Source organism: Syngnathus floridae, chromosome 3 (genome assembly GCF_059516105.1).
Source record: "Syngnathus floridae isolate MCC-2025c chromosome 3, RoL_Sflo_1.0, whole genome shotgun sequence".
Classification (NCBI taxonomy): Eukaryota; Metazoa; Chordata; class Actinopteri; order Syngnathiformes; family Syngnathidae; genus Syngnathus; species Syngnathus floridae.
Window position 1 is genome coordinate 14,770,742 of NC_142415.1, and position 25,315 is coordinate 14,796,056.

General features: G+C 41.8%; 2 protein-coding genes and 1 long non-coding RNA gene across 14 annotated transcripts in view; 2 read left to right on the top strand and 1 right to left on the bottom strand.

Moving 5' to 3' along the window:
* Positions 1-3,090, top strand: part of fam120b (family with sequence similarity 120 member B) — a 31,983-nt gene extending 28,893 nt beyond the window's left edge. For all 8 annotated transcript variants that reach the window (XM_088370369.1, XM_088370375.1, XM_088370372.1 and 5 more), the window contains 2 exons: positions 1,959-2,406; positions 2,467-3,090. In XM_088370369.1, coding sequence (XP_088226495.1) covers positions 1,959-2,406; positions 2,467-2,497 — 479 coding nt within the window. In that variant the 3' untranslated portion in view covers positions 2,498-3,090. The remainder of the gene's footprint in view (positions 1-1,958; positions 2,407-2,466) is intronic.
* Positions 3,091-3,891: 801 nt separating this feature from the next.
* rufy2 (RUN and FYVE domain containing 2) lies at positions 3,892-25,315 on the top strand. 5 transcript variants are annotated; one of them, XM_088370377.1, is made up of 22 exons: positions 3,911-4,509; positions 6,612-6,671; positions 7,398-7,452; positions 13,621-13,788; positions 16,085-16,258; positions 16,350-16,467; positions 16,856-16,957; positions 17,093-17,216; positions 17,340-17,404; positions 17,483-17,548; positions 17,635-17,704; positions 17,797-17,898; positions 18,086-18,202; positions 18,286-18,378; positions 18,450-18,524; positions 18,599-18,696; positions 21,643-21,762; positions 21,851-21,980; positions 22,103-22,197; positions 22,472-22,520; positions 22,593-22,673; positions 22,753-25,315. In XM_088370377.1, exons 1-22 carry the CDS (start codon positions 4,402-4,404, stop codon positions 22,894-22,896), a joined length of 2,214 nt encoding a protein of 737 aa, XP_088226503.1. In that variant the 5' UTR covers positions 3,911-4,401; the 3' UTR covers positions 22,897-25,315. The 5 variants fall into 5 exon arrangements, with proteins under 5 accessions (XP_088226507.1, XP_088226503.1, XP_088226506.1 ...); XM_088370380.1 differs by lacking the exons at positions 3,911-4,509; positions 6,612-6,671; positions 7,398-7,452 and adding an exon at positions 11,984-12,164; XM_088370379.1 differs by lacking the exons at positions 3,911-4,509; positions 6,612-6,671; positions 7,398-7,452 and adding an exon at positions 12,883-13,091.
* Positions 8,156-9,195, bottom strand: LOC148400723 (uncharacterized). Its single transcript, XR_015857608.1, has 3 exons — positions 9,037-9,195; positions 8,854-8,964; positions 8,156-8,328 (listed from the first exon to the last, which is right to left on the bottom strand). It is a non-coding gene; the product is annotated as an uncharacterized LOC148400723 (long non-coding RNA).

A 25,315-nucleotide genomic window follows, 5' to 3' on the forward strand; every position in this document is an offset into this window, starting at 1 on the left:
CCAGAGGCCCGTGCTGTAACCATCTCCATGTGTGCTGTGGTCTTGATCACACACACGCACACACGGCTGCAAGCACATGTGCACGCCCGAATCCAACACTTGCTTTGTCAGTACACTAGTAATGGCATGTTTCTGTTTATAGGCTGAGAGCACTCTATTTTAAGACACACAACAATGATTACAGGCTTCGCTCTCTGTCTCAAACCCCCCATCAAGCCCCACTCGGCCGTCGGCTCCCCTTTACCTCACTTGTTCCCATCCTTTCATCTTCTCTGTCCTTTCTTTACCTCCTTGTTTTCAGCAGCATTTTTACACCTCACCATCTTTTACCTTCTGTATGTATAATTAAAAATGAACGACATGGGATAGTTTTAACCCCGCAAAATGATACAAACTGTTATTTTGGCCGCTTGCTTGTTCCTCCCAATTGTTTATGACGCTGTATCTGTGCAGTGCTCAATGTTGAGTTGGTAGGTTTATCCGTTTTCAACAATAAGCTCGGGAACCTTTATTCTAATCCTGTCCCAAGTCCTGCCCCAAAATCCACTTAATGCCACCCACAACTCAAGTTAAGCTCAAATGAAACTGTAAGTGGGTAAATAAATGGAAAACTTCCGCAGTTCAAATATAACCGTGACCCGTGTTGAGTTCACAAAAATTATTTCTAGGTGAATTCTTGAGGGCAACGGCAGTGGAGGTTTGTTTGTAATTCTCCTCTTTACAACATTGACGTGATTGGGCTCCTTGCTGCATTTCAAATAACTTCAATTTGTTGTCCAAAAGGTATTATTATGAATGAATAGACTTAAACTCTCCGCCACTTGGTGGTCAGTCATCGGGCACGAGTCAGCAGCAGCCTCGTGAAATATGAACCCGTCGTTTTTGTGCAACCCCTGTGACTTTTGGTGAATGTTTTTTTTTAAAAGCAGCAGCGTGTGCCAGGTTGGTTTACCCCAAACTGTCTGCTCTTTACTCAAGTCAAGCTCTGTGGGCCTCAGGAGGATGTTTCTGCTTGCACAAGATGGAGGGCTGTGCCCTCGCTATTCCCATCATTACTTCAGATGTGTGTGTGTGCATGTGTGTGCGTGAGAGTTGCGCTGGCGCTTTGTGGCGTCGTTGCAGCCCTTACTTGGCTTGTGTTTGTAATCAGCCCCGATATTTAGTCTCCTCAGCAAAAATCTCTCTACATCCCAAATTACTCTTTGACCACAAATCTCTTGTTTACATGCCCTCCTCTTCTTTTGCCTACTAAGGACAAAATGACATCTAAATCGATAAAGTTGTTTTCAGAGTAACTACCACACATTTTGGGCATATTCACATATTTGGGATCTCATTTGATAGCCGTTGATAGTACCTTGGAGTCTTTCATCTACAATGTTTTCAAATTAGCCAAATATCAGTATCTAGCTTTTACATGTACAGCATGTACAAAATGGAGAAAAAAAAAATCCAAATTGTTCCTAAAGTTTCCAACATTCCAAAAGATGATGTCAATTTCTTTGTACATTTCAACTGAGCAACCAGTTTGCTAAATCATAGGTCACTGATTTTTGTCACTATCCCTCTTCTCATTCATGCTAAATGTGTCCATCCACACCAAATTATTCCCACCATTTGGAAGCATAGAATTGTGAAGATTAAAGGCCTTTTTCACGCTGCACTTAGCAGAGCGCAGCGCATAGTTGCCGAACCCATTCATCGTCTATTTGCTGCGACAGTGTGGCGACGCCACGTTGTGTCATGCCATGCAAGGTGCGTGTTTACCGTTGTGGTGCCACCCCTTAAATAAAAAAAAAAATAAATCATCAATTCAGGTGCAGTTTCGCTGCGACACATCCAATAGAAGAGGAGCTAGCGAAGTGATTCTGTGCGTTGTTAGAGTTTATGCATACTTATCACATGATGAATTAAAAAAATGTCAGGCAATACAAACGTTTCTATACTTGTTCCATCAGACGGCGGTGACAACTGGAGACAGAGGAGCGAGACGTCATTCAGAGGATGGAGGAGGGAGAGTGGGCGGCAAAGTGGTGGAAACAGCAGAGCCAAACTACAGGAGAGACCTGCACACGGAGAAAGAGGAGGAGGCCAATATTCCTACTTTCATCCTCCCACCGTGGATGAAGGGGCTCGGAACATCAGGCCAGAACAGACAGTTGACAGTGACAACTGGAGACAGAGGAGCGAGACGTCATTCAGAGGATGGAGGAGGGAGAGTGGGCAGCAAAGTGGTGGAAACAGCAGTGCCAAACTACAGGAGAGACCTGCACACGGAGGAAGAGGAGGAGGCCAATATTCCTACTTTCATCCTCCCACCGTGGATGAAGGGGCTTGGAACATCAGGCCAGAACAGACAAGGAGTCGTCGGCGTCCCAGCAGGGGGCGATACCAGCTGGCTCCCAGGTAACATTGCTGGAGGTGTTTTAACGGAAGAATCATCTCATTTGGTATTCTTCCTCTCAGATGGTGTCAGCCTCCTGCTCCTGGAACGTAACTCAACCCTGACAGAGAGGAGCAGAGGATTAGAGTGCAGGACTTGAAGAGTAAAGAGGGTAGGAAAGAGCCGATGAAAGGAATGACACAATCAAGTTTCTCTGAGCAAACTGATTAGCTGTCAAGAATGTTTGCCTAAAGGATGCTGTATCTGAAAATAGGGGGATTACGCAGAAAGAATTGAGAGATTAACGACATTGAATTTTGTCATTTTGGAGAGGGTTTTTTTTTTTGAAGAAGAAACATGTCCAGTTGCTGCTGTTGAAATTTGTTGTGACTGAAGACAAAATAGAAAGTGTCAAGAAACAAACCGAGCCCTTATTTTAATTTTTGAATTACAATTTTTAAAACAAGCACTGAAAAGAGGATTGGTGTCAATTTCCATATCTAGAATATTATAATCTAGAAATACAGTAACTGTAAAATGTATCCTTGCAGGTGTGTTACAAAAATGGGTTTTGCACAAATGTGACGCTTTGTTACGTTTGTCGCCGATGATTGATCGGCGTGCTACTTTTCCGTGATGGTCGGAACGGAACCCCATTGTCTGTACTACAATAAGGCACACAAAATAAAAGCCCGCCATGTGAATTATGTAGGATTTAGTTTTGCTTTCACAGGAGAGGTCTCTGGGTGGGGCAGCATAGACGCCTACAAGTGAAGTGGCCATGTTTAGATACTAATCGGAAGAGGCAGGATGTATTCTGTGGTGAAGCAAATGAGAGAAGGCTGACTCAAGAAGAAGGGGGGAAAAGACAACAGAGGAAAGGAAATTTAGGGACGTCGGAGAGAGGTCAAGTATTAGGTTCGAGGAGAACCGTGGCAGAAAATGCAATGGAGGGACTACTAAGAATAGACAGAGCAACAACAAAACAGGAAGAGATGGAATAAAAGAGGCCAAGTTGGGAGACGGGAGAAAACTGACAGGTTTTCAGTCGATGGTCTGTTGTGTTGTTTCAACCACAGGAAACCCTGTTGGCTTCCTCTTTCTCTATGTGTGTTCGTGGGTGTGGTTCCTCCAGAAGCGGGGACACAAACACGCAGTCAAGCCCATTGGAGTCCTCCGGTCTGGGATTCGACAGTTTCCCCTCTTTCGGTGGCTATTCAATTAGCTGTCTACTATGTCAACATATTCTAAAGCGATTGGAGCCAAGACAACATCTTGAATAAAAAGTGGAATGAGAGGGAATTAAAGTACTATGACCATAAATGCATTTATGTCACACATATTTACAAACAGACTGTCACTCAAAATAGAGCAATACAACCTGGTTGCGTTATTGCCATGTCTATGCAAATTGTCTCAGTCATAGATGTCATTTTGGATTATTATACAGACACTCACACAATAATGACACAAGCATCCAAAAATGGGTGGAGAGATTAAGTCACCTAATTTTAAAAGAGGTCTTTAGTTTAATTGATGAGATCTGATCTCTGCTATTGTATTGAATATACGTACATATAAGATCAACAAGTTAGCTTGTGATGGATTGTTGAAGGGTGTAACGAACGTTTCTTCTCTTACCTGTGACATTTTTACCCTCCATCATCCCTCCCTCCCTCTGTCCTCCCACTCTGTCTTTGAATGAATGCACTTTGACGAGTGGAACATATGCTGCTGGTTGTTCAATACCCTCCCTCTGAGCAGGAGCACATCTATGCGTGCGTGCGTGTATGTTTGTGTGTGAGAGAGAGAGATCGAGAGAGAGAGAATGCATGATGTGTGTGTGTGTGTGCATGTTCATTGAAACGTGCCTCCTGTTGCACATCGGCCATCTGTTCCTTGAATGGACTGATGGAGTTCTGCTGTAACCATGGTGATAGGCCATTCAGTCAAATGGCACCATCAAGCCACCCCTGGCTGTTTTGTGTGTTTGTGTGTATTTATGTTTATGTTCAGGAATGGAATTGACTGGCGGAGTGGAGGAATTCCCATGTGTTGCTGAAGACGTGTGGTGGGAGATAGATTGTTTACCACTAACCCGGGCCACAAACATGATTCTCTGTGAAGTGAGACCATTCAGACATATTTTGTTCATTCAATTGATGATTTTGCCATACTAGAACTTTTGTTATTTATTTATTTCTTTTACCACAAATGCCTTGACAATCTGACACATTTTGAGCTCTTTTGTAATGCAGAGGGTAATTTTTTTAAATTATTTTTGACAGAATTTGTCAGTGGACTTACACAGGTTATTCATATTTTTATTTGTGAGTTATTTTTGACATGTAAAAAAGTGCAATTTTAACACGATTGTGTTCACATTCTTCTCGATATAACCACTGTGGTTCCCTCATCAATTTAAACAGGAGTAAAATTTGTATTAGTACATTTGGTTGAATTAATTTTGCAATAATGTAACATACACACACAAACAGCATCAGTGCAGCAGTGAAATGAATATTGAGTTTCAACTGTCTCAAATCACTGGCCTATTCAGCTGCACCCTCAGACCATTCAGCAACCCCACCCACCCACACACACATACACACACCCTGCTCCACCCAGTGGTCCGGGGTCTGCTGGCCATATGTCAGCCCATCGCTAGTGAGACACCTCTCCTGAGACCCTGAGCCCTCTTTTGTGTGCGAGCATGTGTGCGTGCATGCATGCACTAATGTTTTTGCCATCTTTGCTCTCGATCCATCTCGAAACCACTGTCATCTACCAAGTGTTTGAGTGCAACTGACCGCACCACATCTGCATAGAGTCAATACTTGTCAATTGTCAAATAAGAGAAACAGTATTTACCGTTATTCACATTTAAACCTCCGGGGTCTTGCAGGGTATCCGTAATACAGTATGCCAAACATAAATGGTTATGGCACCTGGTTATACATAAATATATATATTTCAGGTGGGGGTGGGGGCACTGCGGGCTCCCGTCTAGATCCACCAGTGATCGACACCTATAGAGAATTTAGACTCTTGTCTAACCTGCATGTTAATTGGAATGCGGGCGGAAGCCAAAGAAACCTAAAATAAGAATGGAGAGAACATGCAAACCTCACACGAGAAGGCCGGAACCGCTCATCAAACCCGTCAGGCACACATACCAACCACTAAATCACATGGATGTGCTAATGTGTTCTTGATTTAATTGATTTGTCACGCCAAGAGAATGTTCCTGTGTTCCCTTGTGAGGAATATTTGGGACTGATTGGCTCATCTGGTCCTTGGCAGGCAGCGAGCGGCCCATTCCATACTGTGGTGTTTTGTTTTCAAGTCCTGTTATGATGTTGGTTTTAGGGCCAACCGAGCTAAATTCTTTCCCTTTTTGTCAGCCTTTCTCACCACTGTCTCCACTATCTGGCAACACAGACAGGCAGATCACACACAGTTTGTCCCAAAAGTGCACTTGGGTCATTATTTTATTGACATGTGATTTGCCGTTGAAAATTGAGTGACTTCTTCTTTTAAAGGCGGTAGTCAGCATATAAAACTACTTACCTCATCATTAAATTTTGGGGATATTTTATGGGCCTGTTTTGTAGATTTGAAAGCATTGGAAAATATGCAAGCTCTGTTGGAAATAAATTCATCACAATCACTTAAAATAACTACATGCATTATGACAAAAGTTTTAAAACATCATATCGACAAAAATATTCAGACACCTGACTATAGTATTTGACAGTATGTTTTTTTCTGTTTCTTTTTGCAGTTTGATAGACAGCCATGAGGCCCTGACCTCATGACTTTTTCTAATCCTCATTCCTTCCACACCTTTAATTTCACTTAAGCAGTCACTCCATCTTTGCTTTTTAGGGACGTTATGTCAACGGCGCCGCAGTGCGCACATGCACAAACATTTACCATTTGCCAGTGGCATCCTCACAGATGTCTTTAAGCTCTCACACTGTTGTAATGCTTCAAGGTGTGAAAGTGATCTACATTCTATCCTAGTAAGAGAACACCAATGTGTTGACACGGTGGCCTTCGAAAAGGGTTTGACGGCCTCTTTTGTCAAAACCCAATAATGCCATGTATGTAAACATGAACATTTTTTACAGTACATATGCAAGTTAGCCAGACAACAGGCTATTCTAACTCATTTATATTTATTGATGTAATCAATAACATTTTAAATGTGCCTGTGTTCCAACAGATTACTGCGACGGCAACACACATGGATCTCTTTTTCCTGTGGATTCTTCCTTTTAAGCAGGTCATATTTTGCACACACTGAGACACTAGTGCTGCATGTGCGCCACTTCTCACCGCCATTCCTGTGTTAATGCATGAATCATGAAACTTTGACTCCACGTGTCTCTTTCTTCCTCCGTTCATGTTGCGCTCTCTCACTTATGTCTGCGGGCCGGTAACGCTTTAAGGCTGCACAGATGTCTTTGGACCGCTTCTGTCTCGGAAGTGCCCCATGGGTCACATGCATGAAGATCCAGGTTAACTGACAGACAGATTGGGGAGGTGGCTAAAAAGGGTCATGGTCAAAGGTCGGGATAATAGGGAAATCTCTGAGAACCTATTTGGATCTTGTCCATGTGAACATCTTAATGTTGTCTGCCAAATACAGTCCCTCCTTCATTCACTCTATTTCCTCAAATGATGTCTTTTAAGCTTGCAGTCACTTGCAGTTTCTTTTCAGGAAATAAATGTATGAATCAATTTCTATTACATCAAAGAATTAGCCCATGATTATCATGTTGCTAACCAAAACAGCAGTGCCTACTGAGGCATGTCACAATGACGTGTGCAGTCTTACCAGCCACCACTCGCAATATTCTTATATGTAGATTTTCTGTGCTTTTTTTTGGTCAATTTTATGTTATACGGGTCTTCTTCCAAATTAGAATTTATTGTATCTGAGAAGTGTATATTTTTAAAAGGAAGTAGATGGAACACTAACTTGTTGCTTTCTTGTGATCTTACACAGGCTTCCAAGTTTTTTTTTCCTGTGAGGGCCTGGGGAAATTCTTCTGTAGAGCTTGGTAAGTTATTTGGCCTACACACGCACGCACGCACGCACGCACGCACGCACACACACACACACACACACACACACACACACACACACACACACACACACACACACACACATGCTCGCGTGCAAGGTAGGGGGTCACATCTTAGTAAAAGAAGTGTTAGTGCTTCAGCAGGTACATGTCACCTCATCCTGCTCTTTGATTTGCACAGACACTTCCCTTTAGCATAGGACTGACAAATACACACACAAAGCCACACTCCTTGGTGCCTTCATAAAATGACCCTAAGTTGTCTTTGCAACAAGTCATGCTTGAAACGCCATGATTGAAATGCCAGATTGGTTGCGGCTAAAGTTTTAGTTTGGAACTAGTGACCACACAGGAGAAAGAAAGACCATTTGGAATGAAGTTGATCAATTCAGATACTGCGGGACTTGACAGAGAAGCCTTAAATAGTACAAATGAGTCCCAGTGCCTATTTAGCGTGTAACTGTCAAAAGCAGAACAGGATGCCTGTGTGAATGAGAAGAGGGGGCTCACAATGTTGACTAGTCCATTTTTTTTTTATCTTTCATCTACTCCATCTACTGTGCTTCGAGAAGCTATAAAACATTTACAAATTTCCTGCTAAAAAAAAAACAAGACTAGGATAATTAGAATAGAAAAATTGCCAAAAATATGTTGAAAGAAATCACAAAAGACAAACTCATTGATAGCTAAGCCAGGTTTTAATTCTCCATGCATGAAGATAAGTAGCGACTGCTCTTCCTAAACAACAAGTTTAGCTATTGCACAGGTCGGTGCCGCAGCAGTAAATTGAGGCGACGGAGGCCTCGCCCTTCATGTGGCTGCATTCAGCGCAGCCTTTCATGTAGTCTGGAGCTGCGGACAAAAAATAAACACATTATGTTAGGGGAGAGTCAAAAAAGTGTTGTTTTATTGGCAATGAAATTGTAGTTTTAGCAAAAAAATAAGCGTGAGACTGCAAGAAAAAAACTCTTGTGAAAAAGGTCAAATCTGAATTTGACAAAAAATCTACAAGAGAAAAAATCGAATTTTGAGGCGCATTGTTTTTTTTAATATGAAACTAAAGACAAAAACAAGTAAAGTCCTAATCACGAATACAAAAAAGGATGTAATCTCTCAAGGATAACATTTTATTCCTTGGACTTTTGTTCATACAAACAAAGACTTAAGAACAAAAACTAATTTTGTTTTTGTGAATGAAGAAAACAGACATAAGAGTTGAAAAAAAAATTTAATGTGAAATATTACTGCAAGAAAGTATGAATAGAGAACAGTCATGACCTTCTCAGTATTTTATAGAGAAAACAAATTCTTTTCAAAAAAAATATTCCCAATCTTTGGAAGGTGAAAAAATATTCTTAAGGGTCAGGAACTACTCACAGGTGCCATCATTATAGATGACGTTGACACACAAATGATCAGAATTGGTGCAGATCTCCTCATTTCCTGAGCAATCGCTGCGTCCTCCGCAATGACACTTGATGGCCTCGCCTAAACAAAGCAACATGTTTATCAGAAGCACAACTAAACACTCTGAGCACCAACGAAGCGCGCCGCACTTACCCTGGCTGACGAGCACAAAGACGAGAAGAGCAACAAGGAAGGTCTTCATGTTGTTCAATCGATGATCCCACTGGATTGGAGCTCGTCTATCGCTTAGCCTCCTTTATATACAGCCATCTTAACCGAAAATTTCACAATACAAGTTTAAAAACAACTGCTTCCCAATTTTAATGCCAGGAAAGTATTCACACAACATTAACACAAATGTGTTATGGTGAAATAACAATCTATTGCCACACATTGCTGACAGTTAATACAGAGCGACAAGAATTTGTAATACGCAGCATCCGCCTTAATAGACGAGAAAGTCACAAGTTTAAGATTAACTCTTCCAATTTTATCGGCTGGAAATTATTTAGAAACCAGTACACAAATATGTGTTACGGTAGCAAAATTAAATAGATTGCAGCAAATTGCTGATAGCATTTTGCTGACAGCATGATGCGCGCACGTCATACACAGCATACGCCTTAACATCATTTAGCATTTTATTACAATTTTTGGTAGCATTCAGACATATTCTCTTTTGAGGGACCCTGGAAATGACCTAAAACGAACACTTGAAACCAAAATGGCAAACTTCCTTTATGTTTTTGGGCTGAAGTCTGGAGACTTTTTTGTGGGTCCTCTCAAATCTGATATTGTTAGTAGGGATGTTTTAGTACATTTAGATTATAGGGAGGAACCAAATTTTTCATTTGAGGGGTTAGCTGAAAATGTTAAAATGTATGTATTTTTTTAAAGACTTAAATGTTTGATTATAGCCTTCATCCATATTTTTTAAGCTTAAGTCCACATGCCTCACTCTCAGGCAGTACCAAAACGTCAATCAGTTAGCAACAAATAGTTAGCAAATTAATAATAATGGAGGGAAAACAAAGAAATCAAATCTCATGAAGCTACCCTAATACCAGCTCAGTGGCCTGAGAGGAGAGTGTCCGCCCTGAGATTGGGAGGTTGTGGGTTCAAACCCCAGCCGAGTCATACCAGTGACTATAACAATGGTACCCATTTCTTCCCTGCTTGGCACTCAGTGTAAGGGGTTGAAATGGGGCTCTTAGCTCACCAAATGATTCCTGAGCGTGGCACTGCTGCTGCTTACTGCTGCTGCTCACTGCTCCCCTCTCCCCCAGAGGATGGATCAAAATCACACGGGGATGGATTAAATGCAGAGGACAAATTTCACCAAATCAAATTTGTGACGATCATTGGGACTTTAACTTAATAATATCATAATGATTATCGTATTTTGCATCATGGTGCGCCATCAAATATATTGATTCTTTTCAGGTGACCTCATTATGTTGAGAATAAAACAGAGCATGTTAATCCTTAGCCATTATTTCCCTCAAGACGGCCTGTGTATTAGGAGGTTAGTTAGAGGTTCATCTCCTACTGTCGCTTAGGTGTGAAGCCTGGATTTTTCATGTCCTCCTACACCCCCTACCAATTCCCCCTTAACAGCAGACCAGGTGTCAAAGCCCCCACTGAGGTGACACTTTTCACCAGTGTGAGAAAGCGCTTCCCTGCAACAATGCACGTCTCCTCTTCTCGTATCATATCAAAACAAGAACTTTTACAGAAAGGAAGAACCAACTAAAGATGTCTTGTAACTTTTACCACCCACTTGAAAATTCTTACAGTTTGTCTGCGCTGAGATTCATTCATTCACTGAGTATTTATCTCTACCTAATGGGTGTCTGTTTTTAGGAAGCTTGTCTTGTCCTGCTCTTCCTCCTTATTTCCCTCTACAGATAAATATGTTACTCACGCTGTGTGTTTGTCTGGTTGGCGGGGGATGTTGAGTTACCCTAAAATGACCGAAGGGCTGAGGTTTCAGTCGTTTTGTGTCAAGGAGCATTTCTTAGACAACTTTTTAAAAGCTTGCAGAAGTTACCACGAGAGGGCGCCCGTGTACCACACGTTGAGAAATACTTGTCTAAATTGCCTCTTAAGTATCTCGAGATTCTGGATGCCAAAATTGTGCTCTTGGATCACACACACCTCCGATACTTGTAGCTGTATCTACAGATGCATGTCACGTAACTTGCTTGTGATAAGAGCTGATAAAAGTTTCCTCTGTCATTCCTCCGAGTTGTCCTCGCCCATGTGGTGGGAGCAACCGCGCAACTCCCTTCCTCCACCGCAGATTTTATTTTGCAAACATTTAAAAGAACACTGCAAATTAATGAAGTTTTCCATCCTTCTTTCCATCAGTCAAGTTGGTGAGCTACTGTACAGTTGACAAACAGAGTAAGTCTGCCATCTAGCGTTAGTTTTGCAGAAATACATCACTTTTTTTGTCCTCGATTGATGAGTCGCAATTCATTTATCACTTGATCATACATTCAAATATGTCCTGTATCAGTAATCAAATTCATAATTAGAGAACTCTTGCTATATTTTCAAAGTAAATGAAAGTTAAGAAAAAAACACAATAACTGCATAAGACACTGCTGTTGTGAAAACAAAAAACACCCAGTTTTGAATGACAAAGTAAAGCAGTGTTCATTTTATTTATTAATATAGTCTAATGTAGTGTGGAACTGTACTGTGAGCACCTCCTAATCTCATGTTAGCTATTATGTAAACAACTACTCTGTACAGTATCCTTTATTATGGCAGTCTGCAAGTCATTCATGTCTATAAGGTCTTTGCAGGTCTGCCCAGTCAGTCAGGAATCAGATTCAGCACTACTCAAGCACCGTTCACCAATGTGCATTATGCACCCATTCACATCTTCGTGTATTTATAGCACATAAAATGTAAACCTATCCACCCCTCTTTCTCCTTGAGTGGATGGATCTTGCAGTCTCCATCTCTCCCTCCCTCCATCCTGTCGCATCCCACCCTGACTGTACCCTCCCCCGTTTCTCATTGGATGCTGTGTGGGCTGATGCTTGTGGCTTCATTCCGTGATGTCTCTGCCACAGCGTGGACCCAGCTGACTGCATTAGATTAGATAGATAGATAGATAGATAGATAGATAGATAGATAGATAGATAGATAGATAGATAGATAGATAGATAGATAGATAGATAGATAGATAGATAGATAGATAGATAGATAGATAGATTTCCACAGTCATTGCAGGAGTGTAACAGATTGATTTTTGCTGAGCTCTTGAGGTAAGATAAATATGTCTTAAGGCATGATACATAATGTAATTTCTGGCATGTGTGCTGTCAACGCGGCTGTTCATGTTAGATAGATATTCAGGAACATGCTTATCCTTCACTTTTTATCTAAAACCTACTACATGCAGTAAGTTGCATTCCAGCATTGGTGCAGAGAGGCAAGTGTATATTGTCATGAAACAGCATGGCCATTCCAACTGGAGAAAAGAGCTTTCACTGAGCAATGAGAGCTTTCCTGATTGGGTAGTGGAGCCACGTGTCGTTGAAGGCTGTGTCATGTTCATATAGTACTAGCATGTTACTGTGTATGCAGGAGTGTTTCAGTGAGCATGGGCTGTGAGGTGGAGAATAGAGGTGGCGAAGAGACTGAATTCTTTTGCCAGCTATTGTATCAACCAAAACAAATTTCGAAGATTTTACTGTAACTTAAATGCCCGACGTTACTAGTAGACTTTCATAGTAATTTTTACCTACTATTTTTTCTTTTATACACTATGACAATCAGCCCTACCCAGCTCACACATTTGAAACTTGTTATCTACATGATCAGAAAAGTAACTAGTTAAAAAAAAGCCAAACCAAACACATTATAAAGCAGAAGTGATCTATAAGCCAGAGGGCGTGAACATTGAGTCATGACCAACATTTTTTTCTCTGCAGGGACTTAACACAGTGAAAAGGGATCTGGAAGTAAACCAGTCATATGATCCATGGTCAGCCATAAGCTATTAGTGCGAGAGAGGGAGAAGGGGAGAGACGCCTTAGTGCGCAGTTGAGAATGCAAATGAAGAGGAAAAGTGGCAAAAGATTGTTTACTATTGCTTCAAGTCATAGGTTGTGTTGTAACGGACGCTCCACCGGGTGTTAACTTTGATAGTGCTGCTCATGGTTGCTTGTTTCCAAAGCTACAACTTAAAGGTAAACTTGAATTTGATAAGGAATACCTTAAAGCAGGAGTGTCAAACTCATTTTTTTCACGGGCCGCATTGTAGTCATCGCTTCTTTCGTAGAGCCAGACTGTCAACCCAAATAAATGTATGAGCACCTCATATTATACACAGTAAAAGCTACAAAACAAACTGACAAATAACTCGTTTTCAAATCAGATGAGTAAAAACTGGTCAAAAAAATGAAAAGTGAAGACAATTTGCAATTCTAGTAATGACACACGAATTTGATGCACAATTTGTCTTCGCGGGCCACATAAAATGATGTGGCGGGCCGTATCTGGCCCCCGGAACTTGAGTTTGACACCTGTGCCTTAAAGGATCTGACAACAAAAGGTTCTGTGTGGATGTTATTTCCAACAGGGGATGTGGCAGTGAAAGTGAGCATCTGCGCAATAATGTTGTGTTGTATTAATTTTAATAAATGCTATATGTTGCAATGTAAATCTTGTACAGTTAAAGCGGGCAACTTGGAATGATTCGCATATTCTCCTCTCAAGCACACCACCGTGAGCCATTTAGAAACTGGGATCGGCGTGACCTGCTAACACATTGGCAGCGAGGCGCCGGATCAAGGAGGCTCCTTCTGGCCATGTATTCCCCCCAGAGCCTCCATCGCTGGGGCATCACTCACAGCGAGAGTATGGAACGCTTAGCCTACAGCCAAGGTAAGCAGCCACTGCAATGACTGACATAACACTGCCAATGCAGTATTTCAATTCATACACCGTATTCGATGCACAAGATTCTCAACAATGTTTGATACACCTGTACAATTGGAGAAATTCCATCACGATAACGATCACAGCCTCAGTTTTTATCGACAGTGTTGCATGTTCTTCCTGTGATGCAAAAATGATTACACAAATTGTGGCTTTTCTTGAGAGGTAGTCATAGCAGAGGTGTTTATTTGCCAATGGGGTACCTGAAATACACAAATGCAATGTGATTAAAACATTTTGATATCCACTGAGTAGATAGAACACGTGTTTAACATACCTCATATCTATTTTTTAATTAGATTCTTTTAAATATATATATTGTTTGCACTGCTGTCAACTTTCTGCCCTGCAGCAAAAAAATACATAAACAATAAGTGTAAAAAAAATAGCACATTACGTAAAGAATATGAATATTCAACATTTTTCAGATAACCCTTCAAAATAAAATAATTACAACGCTGTTAGTTTTTGTCCTCGTACATTCTCGCGAGAACGAGCTTTCTGGGGTGGTCATGCATTTGTAACTGGGAGCCTGCAGGGGGCGGCAGAGCGATATCCATGACGTAGTGTTTCCTTTTGTGTGTCTCGTGAGCGTGTTGTTGACACCGCCCCTCGGGAGAGAGGCTGCAAGGCGGGCGGCACTGTCACAAGCCAACTGCGGCTAACTCTTGCTCGCTGTAAACACATCTCCACGGCGACGCCATGTACGGTAAAGAAAGCGTCTCCGAGGAGCGCCACCTCTGTGTTTTGCCTCCGCCGGTACAACGGACCTTCACCATGTAAACTACCGAACGACGCCTAGCCACGGTCGGCGAGCCACAAGTCACACCTCTCGTCATTTCTGTTGGACTCGCGTGTCACCTGTCACTATTTGTCATTGTTTAGCCGATGCAATCGCTGTTATTTCTAAACTACGGTAAACGGTCTCCGGGTAGCTCATTGTGAAGCTCACCCCCCGGGCGTGGGGCCAGACCAGCGGCTGCTTAGCTGCATAGACGTAGCCAAACATGGCATCTGCCGCCGAGCACGACCTGGCTCTTTCTGAGGCCGACGGCAGCAAGGACAAATCTCAGGTGTTTGGAATTTTGAGGTTACAAGAGGAGAAATGTAACGTCGGTGAGAAATGTATCCCCACCGTGAGGGGAGGCGGGGGTGGAGGAGGAGGAGACGGACGATGGCAGGCTCCCATCTTCGCGTTAGCCAGGAAAGCCTCCGAAACCATTTCGGGGAGCATTCACGTCCTGCCCAAAGTGTCGGAGAACAGAGCATCCTTGCCGGGAGAGTGGACCGCTCAAGGTACAGTATATCCATCCCTATATTTTCTGTAACCCTTGCAGAGGCAGTGTACTCCCCCGAGTGGTCGTCAGCCACCTGCATATTTTTGGAATATGAGAAGAAGCTGCAAAAATCCCACGCAATCACAGGAAGAATTTTATGCCACTGCGCAGCCGATTAGCTTATCTCGAAATTCTTAAAAGGTTCGATATCAGGTGATGCTGAGATGCAGACCAAGATGTATCACCGGGGTGAATTTTTTTCTACACAAGTCAAAGAAACATGAGGCAATGAGGAAGAAGCATGACAATCTGACCTTTTATAATGGCTAACATGACCTCATTCCCTCATATGTGCAGCCAATTGATTGTTGCTGTTTTCACCATCAGTTGACAGCCTAAAGCATCACATGTTGCACTGGTGAGAAAAGGGCGGGAGGGATACAACAATGTGTAGGTCCCTTGAAAAAAACCTTTCCATGAATATTGTGTAGGCAGTGGGTTTGATTCCCAGCCAGAGTATAATACGTAACCATTACTAGTTCTAAACCTGGAGAAAAAAAATGGGTGGATTGTGTCTAAAAGGGCTCCTGGCATTAAGAAAAACAACAACAGTCCCAAATAAATCATGTGAGTGAATTCTTGCTCTTGCAAACACCGATGTGATAACGTGAAACTTGCAAGAAGTTCCCTATTATTATGAATAATATGACCCGTGTTGTCTTTTGTCTGATAACACACAGATATCACTCAATGGTTCAAACAGTCACAAATGTTTGAGTTGCTTCTTGCTGGTTTATTTAAGCAAAGCACCTGCTAAGATTACCGTTGCTTCCTTCGAGTCTACAAAGCCAGGAAAACCTTCAAGAGCTGCTAGTCTCTGAGAATGCACTTTATTTGTTTTAACAATTTGCTAAAAGTCTCAGAGTCAAAATTTAAATATTGGCGTATGTCTGTCTCTCTGGCAGCTCTGCGGGATCCGATGGCCATGGAGCGAGCTAACCTGCTCAACATGGCCAAGTTGAGTATTAAAGGCTTGATCGAGTCAGCACTGAGCTTTGGAAGAACGCTGGACTCGGACTACCCGCCCCTGCAGCAGTTCTTTGTTGTCATGGAGCACTGCCTCAAGCATGGTCTGCGAGGTGAGATGATCGCATCATCCTGTACTCGACATGTCTCCCTTCCAATAGTGTGTTTGAATTGTTTTTTGTGGGGGCTTGCACATTTTTCCAGCGAAAAAGTCCTTTCTGGGATTTAACAAGTCTCTTTGGGGTCCTCTGGAGCTGGTGGAAAAACTGTGTCCGGAAGCAGGAGAGATTTCAGCCTCTGTACGAGATCTGCCGGGACTCAAGTAAGGAATCAACATGGCCTGCGTTTAGGGATTCAACCCAAAATTCCCAGAATAATGTATCTTTAAACCACACATGTGTAGCATATCTTTTCATTCATTTACAACTGCACAAAAAAAAAAAAAAAATCACTCATTAAAACAAAACAGGACAGGGTTAAACATTTTTCATTGGTAACTTGACAACCTGCCAGCCTGTGGCAGAATATTTACTTTCTGGACTTGGATTTAACACCTCTGCCTTTGGTTGTGTTGAGTCAAGTCTAATGTCATTTCCAAATGTATTTTTATTTTTTTAAACAATGTCTATTCAAGAGTTTTACATTAATGTGAAAGAAATAAATGAATGAAATCTGATTATGTGATAAAATCATGCTTTCTTTGCATTTAGGACTCCATTAGGTCGGGCCAGAGCGTGGTTACGACTGGCCCTTATGCAGAAGCGGCTGGCCGACTATCTGCGACTCCTCATCACCAGAAAAGACTTACTATGGTAATCACAAGCACCCACACAAACAAAAAACCCCACAAAACATTCTTTTAACAATGAGTATTAAGAATCGTTCATCCAAAGCACATGTGCGTTGGAGAGTGGAGTTTCTGAAAAGCCATTGTCCTTCCTTTGCAGTGATTTTTATGAGAATTCGGCACTGATGCTGGAGGAAGAAGGCGCCGTGATCGTGGGTCTGCTGGTCGGCCTCAACGTCATTGACGCCAACCTGTGCGTCAAAGGTGAAGATCTAGACTCTCAGGTAAACGCAACTTAGAAATTATTAGCATCACTAATTTGGATACATGTCTAAATATTTCTACTTCCTACTAACGCAGCTATTTAATGACAACAAAATCAATCATCATACGTGATCTATTTTTAGGTTGGGGTGATTGACTTCTCCATGTACCTAAAGAATGACATTGACGATTACAGGAGCGAAGAGAGGTACAGTCTCCTGTTTTTTATTCCGCTGTTTCAATGCAGTACCCTTTAAATGTAATTTTTTTGTTTCCATGACAACAGGAACAGCCAGATAGCATCCATTTTGGATCAAAAAAACTATGTAGAGGAACTTAACCGCCAACTGAAGTAAGACTTTACTTTTGACCTTAAAGTATGAAATTTCATAGATATCCAAGGAAATGATGTTTTGTGGTAAATATTGTTGTGTCCAGTTCTACAGTTCACGGGCTGCAGGGCAGAGTGGACTCTCTGGAAAAGTCTAACTCGAAACTTATAGAGGAGGTGAGACTTGGCATCTCTGGTGGTAATTATGAAAAGGAAAGACACCACTTAACTTCATCATCCGTCTCTGTCAACTTTTTGCATGCTTGAAGTTGGCTATAGCCAAAAACAACATCATTAAACTGCAGGAAGAGAACCAGCAACTGAGGAGTGAAAACAGCCTCATTCTTCTGAAGTCACAACAACATTTGGAGGTATGCACACACGCACATTTTAAATTCAAAGCTTTTCTTTACGATGATATGTTCAATGTGCCGCCTCGTTTAAAAACGGTATTGCGATGAATATTGTCTTTGTGGAAAAATCGGCTCCAAGTAAAAATGACGTCACAGTGCCTGAAGGCTCAACTTGACCAATTGCCATTAATTGTTTTTTATGCAGGTGTCTCAGGGTGACGTGTCAGTGGAAAGAGAGACATACAAACAGTCTCGTCAAGGCTTGGATGAAATGTACAACGAGGCGCAACGGCAGCTGAAGGAGGAGTGTCAGCTCAGACAGGTGAGAGAATGGGCACCTCATTTTTACTCATGCGCCGTCTCGTGACAATACGTGTGAGCATTGCCTGCATTACTCGATTTCAGGATGTGGAGAATGAGCTGGTGGTTCAAGTGTCAATGAAGCAGGAAATGGAGCTGGCCATGAAACTTCTGGAGAAAGATATTCACGAGAAACAGGTGCAGGATACATCTCAGAAAAAAAGTCTACGCATACGCCAAGTGAATGTTGACGAGTTATCTCCAAACAGGACACGTTGATTGGTCTCAGACATCAACTGGATGAAGTCAAAGCCATCAATGTCGAGATGTACCAGAAGATGCAGGTACATACAAACGCACACGTCTCTTGACGTACTCAATAGATGGAAGCATTCTGCCAAGTATTTTCGTTTTGTAGTCCTCCGATGACGAAATGAAGAAGAAGAACAACATGATCAGTCGTCTTGAGGAGAAGACCAATCAGATCACGGCCACCATGAAGCAGCTGGAGCAGAGGTGAGCAACACATTCTGTGTGCAACACAAACTAATGAGCACAAGAAAATTATTTTTCCTCTTTAATCTCCTCAATTCATCCTATCCCTGGTTGACCTATTTAAAATTTGTCTTATATAAGCGGCACTCCTGACTAGGGGTTGACTTTACCTCCTCATTGAGCGTGATTTCAAATGTTCGCTAATCATGTTTTTGCGATATTTGAGGATGCTTCAATTTTCTTTTTTTCTTCTTGGTGTATGGGCTGTTCATTCTTGATGAATATAGATTCTTGCTACACATCCCATCCTGCTGTTTGTTTTAAACATAATCCTGTCATACAGTGAAACGTTGACATGTTTTTTTTATCACATTAGTGTAGTCTAAAAATAAAAAAGTCTGAAATAATGCAGCCCCTAGTCTTGACTGCAACCTTGCAGAGGAGATACAGAAGAAAAATGATTTTGGTCTTCACAGCCTAGTCACAAGTGTCACGCTTTCTCCCAGGGAAATCAGAACATACAGTTTGCATTGTCATGGCAACATGATGCACAATAAAGTTAGTGATTGAAGTGTCACAGAACAGGCGTCTCAACTTTAGTCACCAGATAACTATATCTAGTTAATGATTAAATATATGAACTTTGTCATGTGCAAAAATGAGTTTCAAAGAATTCTCTTCATTTTAGTGGTGCCTTCTGTTTGCACTTCACATTCCCTGGTGCCTTTATGTGGCAAAGCGAATTTTGAGGATATTAGACTTACCTGTGGTCTAAATCTTATGTGATAATATGATGTCATGGTCCATGAACCAAGCATGATTGATTTTTTTCACACAGGATTGTCCAAAAATGGTCATAAAAGCATGCACTACATATTGGAGCATATTTCAACCCCGCTCAAGATTCTGTGTGACTTCTTAACGATACCCTGGGAGAAATCCACTGATGTTTAAGCTTCCTCGCTTGACACGTTTAGTTATTGTTGCACTCTATCTAAAGTGATTCACGAGGAATCCGCCTCACTGCATCAGTGAGGACCCCCCCCCCCCCCTCCCAGTCACCCAGCCATCAGTTTGAATGTGCTCCATCCTTTGTCAATGTTTTCCTCTGTGACTTATTTTTTGCTCAGCTGAAAAGGAATCTTTCATTTACGGATCAGCAGCTTTGTATTGTGCCATGATTGTATTCATTTTCCTGCTTCTCTTCACATCACTCACGCAATGCAAAATAACCACAATGTACAACTTTTGCCTCGAGTGTAACGAGGGCCAATTAGAATACCGATGTATTGACATCCTTTCTTCCTTCCTTTCCTTTCTGATTTTTTTCCCCCGCTTTTTCCTTCCCCCTGCCTGTTTATTTTTTATGCCATGAAATCATCCATCGATCCATTTGACCCACATTGCTTTGCGTTTGATTTCCTCCTCCCCGTGCGCAGCGATAAAGATCTGTTAAGTCAGACCAGAACTCTGGCCATGTCGTTCGTCAAGTGCGCCAGCACAGACACCGAGCACCAGTACAAGCTCGTCAAGGACATTTCCTTCTGAGCTCACATATCACCTTTACTTAGATAGTCTCGTTTTTGCCTTTTCCCACATGTTCTTGTGGACTGTATAGTTTGGGGGAAATATTATTGTTATTGGCTGAGTAGTTGGAAATCCATTTGCGATGATCAGGTTTGTGAGCTCTAATTGTCACGTCAGCTTGTCTTGAAGATTTTAGAAGGACGTCGTCGGTGGGAGGTTAATTTAACACGATTGTCTGTCACACTTTACATGCAAGCGTGCTGACTTTAAGATGATTGACATTGATGATAAAGTTCAGGCTCTGATGTACACAGAACAACCCCCGACTCAGAGCAATAACTACATGGTGGGGCACCAACCATACATAATTTTTTTTTTTTTTTTAATCTGAGTTTTGCGCTCTGGTTGTATGTACATTTAACCCATAAACAAAAATCCTATACTGTAGTCACATGAGGAAGATACCACTTTAATGTAGAAGAAGTGTGTTGCATTAATACAGATATATAACGTAAAAAAATGTGACAGCTTAGGCATGTTTTTATAGCACTTACTTTTTTTTTTTTTTTTTTTAGGTCTTTACACAAATTTTTAAAACAATACAAACATATCCAAACACATTGAGAGGGAGCAAGAGCAATACACCGAAATATTGTACAAGCAGAATGAAGTGTGACCTACTATAATGGCGGGTATCGCACTGCGACTTAATTAAGAATCATAACTTCCCATTTGGAAAAGTCACTGAATTGTCTAAATGAGTATTTCATTTTATCAATCAAATCAGAATCTACATTGTGGTACATCTCACTGTCTATTTTTTTCATCCCACCGATACAACCAAAAAGTGACATCATCCAGTCACACAATGCCAAGTTGAATAGTAGTCGGCCATGCACACAAATGAAATCATTTGAGAATGGAATCACATATTTAGTACTTTTTTTTCCCCCCCGCTGCAGTTCCATCTGTTGGATCGGGTGGGTCACTTCCCTCTAATTTAAAATGGCCACTGGTTACACCACTGTCCAGTAAAACGTTTAACTAAGGAGCCTGAATGTTACGCAATGTCGGGACTTGGCGTGCTATTTATTGATTGTCGTGCTAGATTGGGATATACTGTCCGTGTTTATAGAAGCTTACCTGTCGCGAGATTTGTAAAAGCCCATAATATTACTGTCTTTTACCACCTCGATCAATAAAATGTGATGTTTTGAAAGTGCTCGTGCAGGAAGCTCACTTAGTGATCGCTGGCCACCATCGCCACCTTTTTTTTTTCTGCCTTGGTTGCACGTTTGAACTTTTTACCTTTCATCCTCCGTTGAACGCCTTGCACATCATCCCGGTTCTTTTCCCCTTTGCCATCATCCTCCATCCCCCTCCTACGCCATTTTTTTTCTCTCCATGGTCCTGAGTTTGTCGCTGGTTGTAATGGCGCAGATTACAGGAGGCCGAGAGCCACCGCACCACGGCCGAGGAGGGCACCAGGCGTTTCAAGACGGACTTTGCTAACAAGGCTGACAGCTTGCAGCGGCAGATCGACCACAGAGAAAAACAACTGTAAGCTGTTGTTATTATTATTGTTTTTTGGGGGGGATGAGGAAACATTCTTGTATTTTTCTATGTGCGTGTGGCATCTGCTTGGCAGTCTGCAGCTGGAGACGGACTTGAAGATCGAGCGGGAGTGGAGGCAAACGCTGCAGAACGATCTCCACCGAGAGAGAGAAACGGTGTCTCAGCTCAAGACACAGGCGCTGCAGATCAACGGTCTCAAAATGGTAACCGAAGAATTATAGAAAAATGGATGGATGGCTATTATCCGTCGCAATGACCTAATGAACCTAACAACCTAATGAAGTGTGTAATTGAGAATGTAAACCTTTTTTTTTTTTAAACACAGGAGTTCCATCGCCTACAGGACGAGAACTTCCAGCTGAAGAGCATCTGTGAAGACCAAGAACAAGCTCTCGAGGAACTTGGCTCCAAACTTAGCGAGTACGTCTGCTATTTAACTCAGGCTCGACTTGGAAGTGCAATATTTTGGCGTCAGTGTCATGGCTGAAGCTTCAATTGGATTTCCATTTTTACAGCCATAAACCGACTCCAAGAATGTAGCATCTACGCAATCATGAAGTCATGTCACACCAACTATACTGCCGTTAAATTATTCAAAACAAACAGACAACTATCACTAACTAATCTCTTGATAATTGATTTATTCTATTGAATGTTCCGTTTCATTTGTTTGATTCTAATACTCGTCACACAGATCCAAAATGAAGATTGAGGACATCAAGGAAGCCAACAAAGCTCTTCAGGTAAAATATGTTGTGCAGCATTATTGAAGTTGCATTGGATGTACCTAAGCTTCCACGTGGCTGTTGTTGCAGGGAGGCCAGGTGTGGTTAAAAGACAAGGATGCAAGTCACTGTAAACTGTGCGAGAAGGAGTTCTCCATCTCAAGACGCAAGGTGAGCGAGCCTCCAGTGATCACTTTGGGCACTTTACTCGCTTTGGTTGCCTGCATTGTCATCATCGTCGTGCGTGCAGCACCACTGTAGAAACTGCGGCGAGATCTTCTGCAACGGCTGCTCGGACAACGAACTTCCGTTGCCCGCGTCTCCCAAACCGGTGCGAGTGTGCGACACCTGCCACGCGCTCCTCCTCCAGAGATGCTCGTCCAATCCCACCTGAAGCGTTAACCTCTACCTCCGACCGGCCCTCTGCAAGGTCCAGCTCTTTATATCTTGCATGCACTTTGACGTACAGTATATCTCACTGGGATTATACTGGATTGATTTGGAAGTTGAGATGTTAAAATGATATACATACTGTGTTTTATCAAAAGTGGCCTTCGCTTGAATTAGACAATGTGTCTTAATTAGGCACCCTTTGATCATTTTGCCACAGTAAATGCCATTACCCAAACTACAGACCTGATATCTGTAAATCTGAAGTTTACAGTGGAGTTTCGAACCCAGTGGAGCTCAACATCTCAATGTTGGAAAGAACCACGTTATTCTGGTTCTTGTTGTATTTGTGGAATAAGAATTGAACAGCAACATTAATCAATCTCCATTTGTCTCAGTGTGTCGCCATGTTGGACTATATTATTGTTGACAACCGAAACGACCCTCCCAAAAGTTGCAACTGTCACAAGACCAAAGTCAGAAAACAGTTTATGAGGAAAGACAGTTTGCTGTATGTACTGCATATCATTTTGTTAGTCTAATATTATAATCACCCAAGTTATTTTTAAAAGGTTTTTGAAAATTTAAATTGAGTTGTATCAATTCACGACTTTGCATATTACCATGACCTGGATGAGAGAACAAAGGCATAGGAATGACTTCTTAAGTTTACTGTGACGTTAATTTAAACATAATATAGGCCGTTATTCAATGCCAACAAGATGGAGCCAGTACACACTGAGCTTTCATTTCCTTGAGCATTACAAAGTCATGGTATGATGGGACACATTGTGGTCGTCTACAACAGTGTACTCATTGTTTTATCTGTTCAGGCTCAAATGTTCTTGTTATCCAATTGTTTGTATTGTCCAAATCCAATTGTGTTTACATCTTCTCAACTGGATTTCGCTGCGGTTATATATTGTAACTGTCAGCGCCCTGTAGTGTGTTTTGGAACACATGAACACTTGAGGCACTTAAAAGATGGGACTGTGAACATAATGAAAGCACTAAAGACTGACAGTACCAAAGTCAAATCTGATGAGTGCCACCACCAATTGAAGATGTGCACCGAAACAAAACTCACCCCCCTCAAGAATGGTGCTCATATCTCGTGTTGGTGCCACTTAAGCTTGTGCACATACTTAGTGCCAAATTTAAGCAGGAGTTAATACTTTAAAGCAGGGGTCCCCAACCCCCGGTCCGCGGACCGGTACCGGGCCGCCAAGCCGCACAAGAAAAAATTAACTTTTTCTTTTTTTATCGACGATCAATTAATTCAGGTCAAGACGCTCGCAAAGCTAGTAAAAATGAGTAAGAATTTATTCTGAAAAATATTTTAAAAAATGATGATTTTCTCCCAATTACTTCCGTCGGTGCAGCTGTGTCTCGTAACAGGTTAATTCAGGTCAAGAAGCTCGTCCACCCAGTCGAGCCCGCGAAGCTAGCAAAAATGAACAAGAAACAGAGATTTTTGGAAAAAAGCCCAATGAGGAGATGGAAGAAGAAGAGGCTACGACTTCTAAGAAAAGGAAAGCTGCATTTAACTACTTCAAATGGGGATTTATCCCCGCCACAAGTGACTCTGACGCGCCAAGCAAGCCCACTCTGCATATGTGGCGACCGGCGACAGGCTAGCTAACGAGGCAATGAAGTCTTCAAAAGTGCTTTGGCACATGGAGACCAAGCATCCTTTATTAAAAGACAAACCTTAACCACGTCGGGTGTCATTGTCTCCGGTAACGCCGAGATGGGACCGGCCGGCTCGTTTCCGAGAAACCAAGCTCAGTGCTCCCACTAATTCAACGTCATGGTGAGTTTTATTTTCATGTCGTTTATACTTGGTTTTATGCCAGTCGTATCATTTTAATTCATCGTATTTACATATTATAAATGTATTATTTAAATGTATTATTTATTTAAAGGCCGGTCCGCGAAAATATTTTACACGTAACCGGTCCGTGGCGCAAAAAAGGTTGGGGACCACTGCTTTAAGGTTGATTGTAGAAAACAGCAAGGTACTAGTTCACTAGTCCAATGACACGTTGCTGTTGGGTCGAGGCACAATTGCAGTGAATACTGTTTCAGGAATTGATTTCTAATTCATTGTCAAGTATTCATTCTCATTTCGACTCTGGTTTGGTACTTGGCCAATCTTGACAACATGGAAGTTGTCCACTTTTGTTTTTCTATTTTTCCCCCCCCAGTGTTTAATAACCCAATTGTGATTAGCACAAGCGCCTCATTTTATACACTGCAATTTTGCTCTTATTTATAAAAGTCCCAGTTCTCAAGGGCATGTGCAGTTTTTTGTTAGTGTTTATATTGTTAACCAAAAGTGAACTTTATCACCACATTGTTGATTGCCAACAGTATGCTGCCTTGACTGTAGCAGTTTTGATTAAATGAAATGATAAACCTGA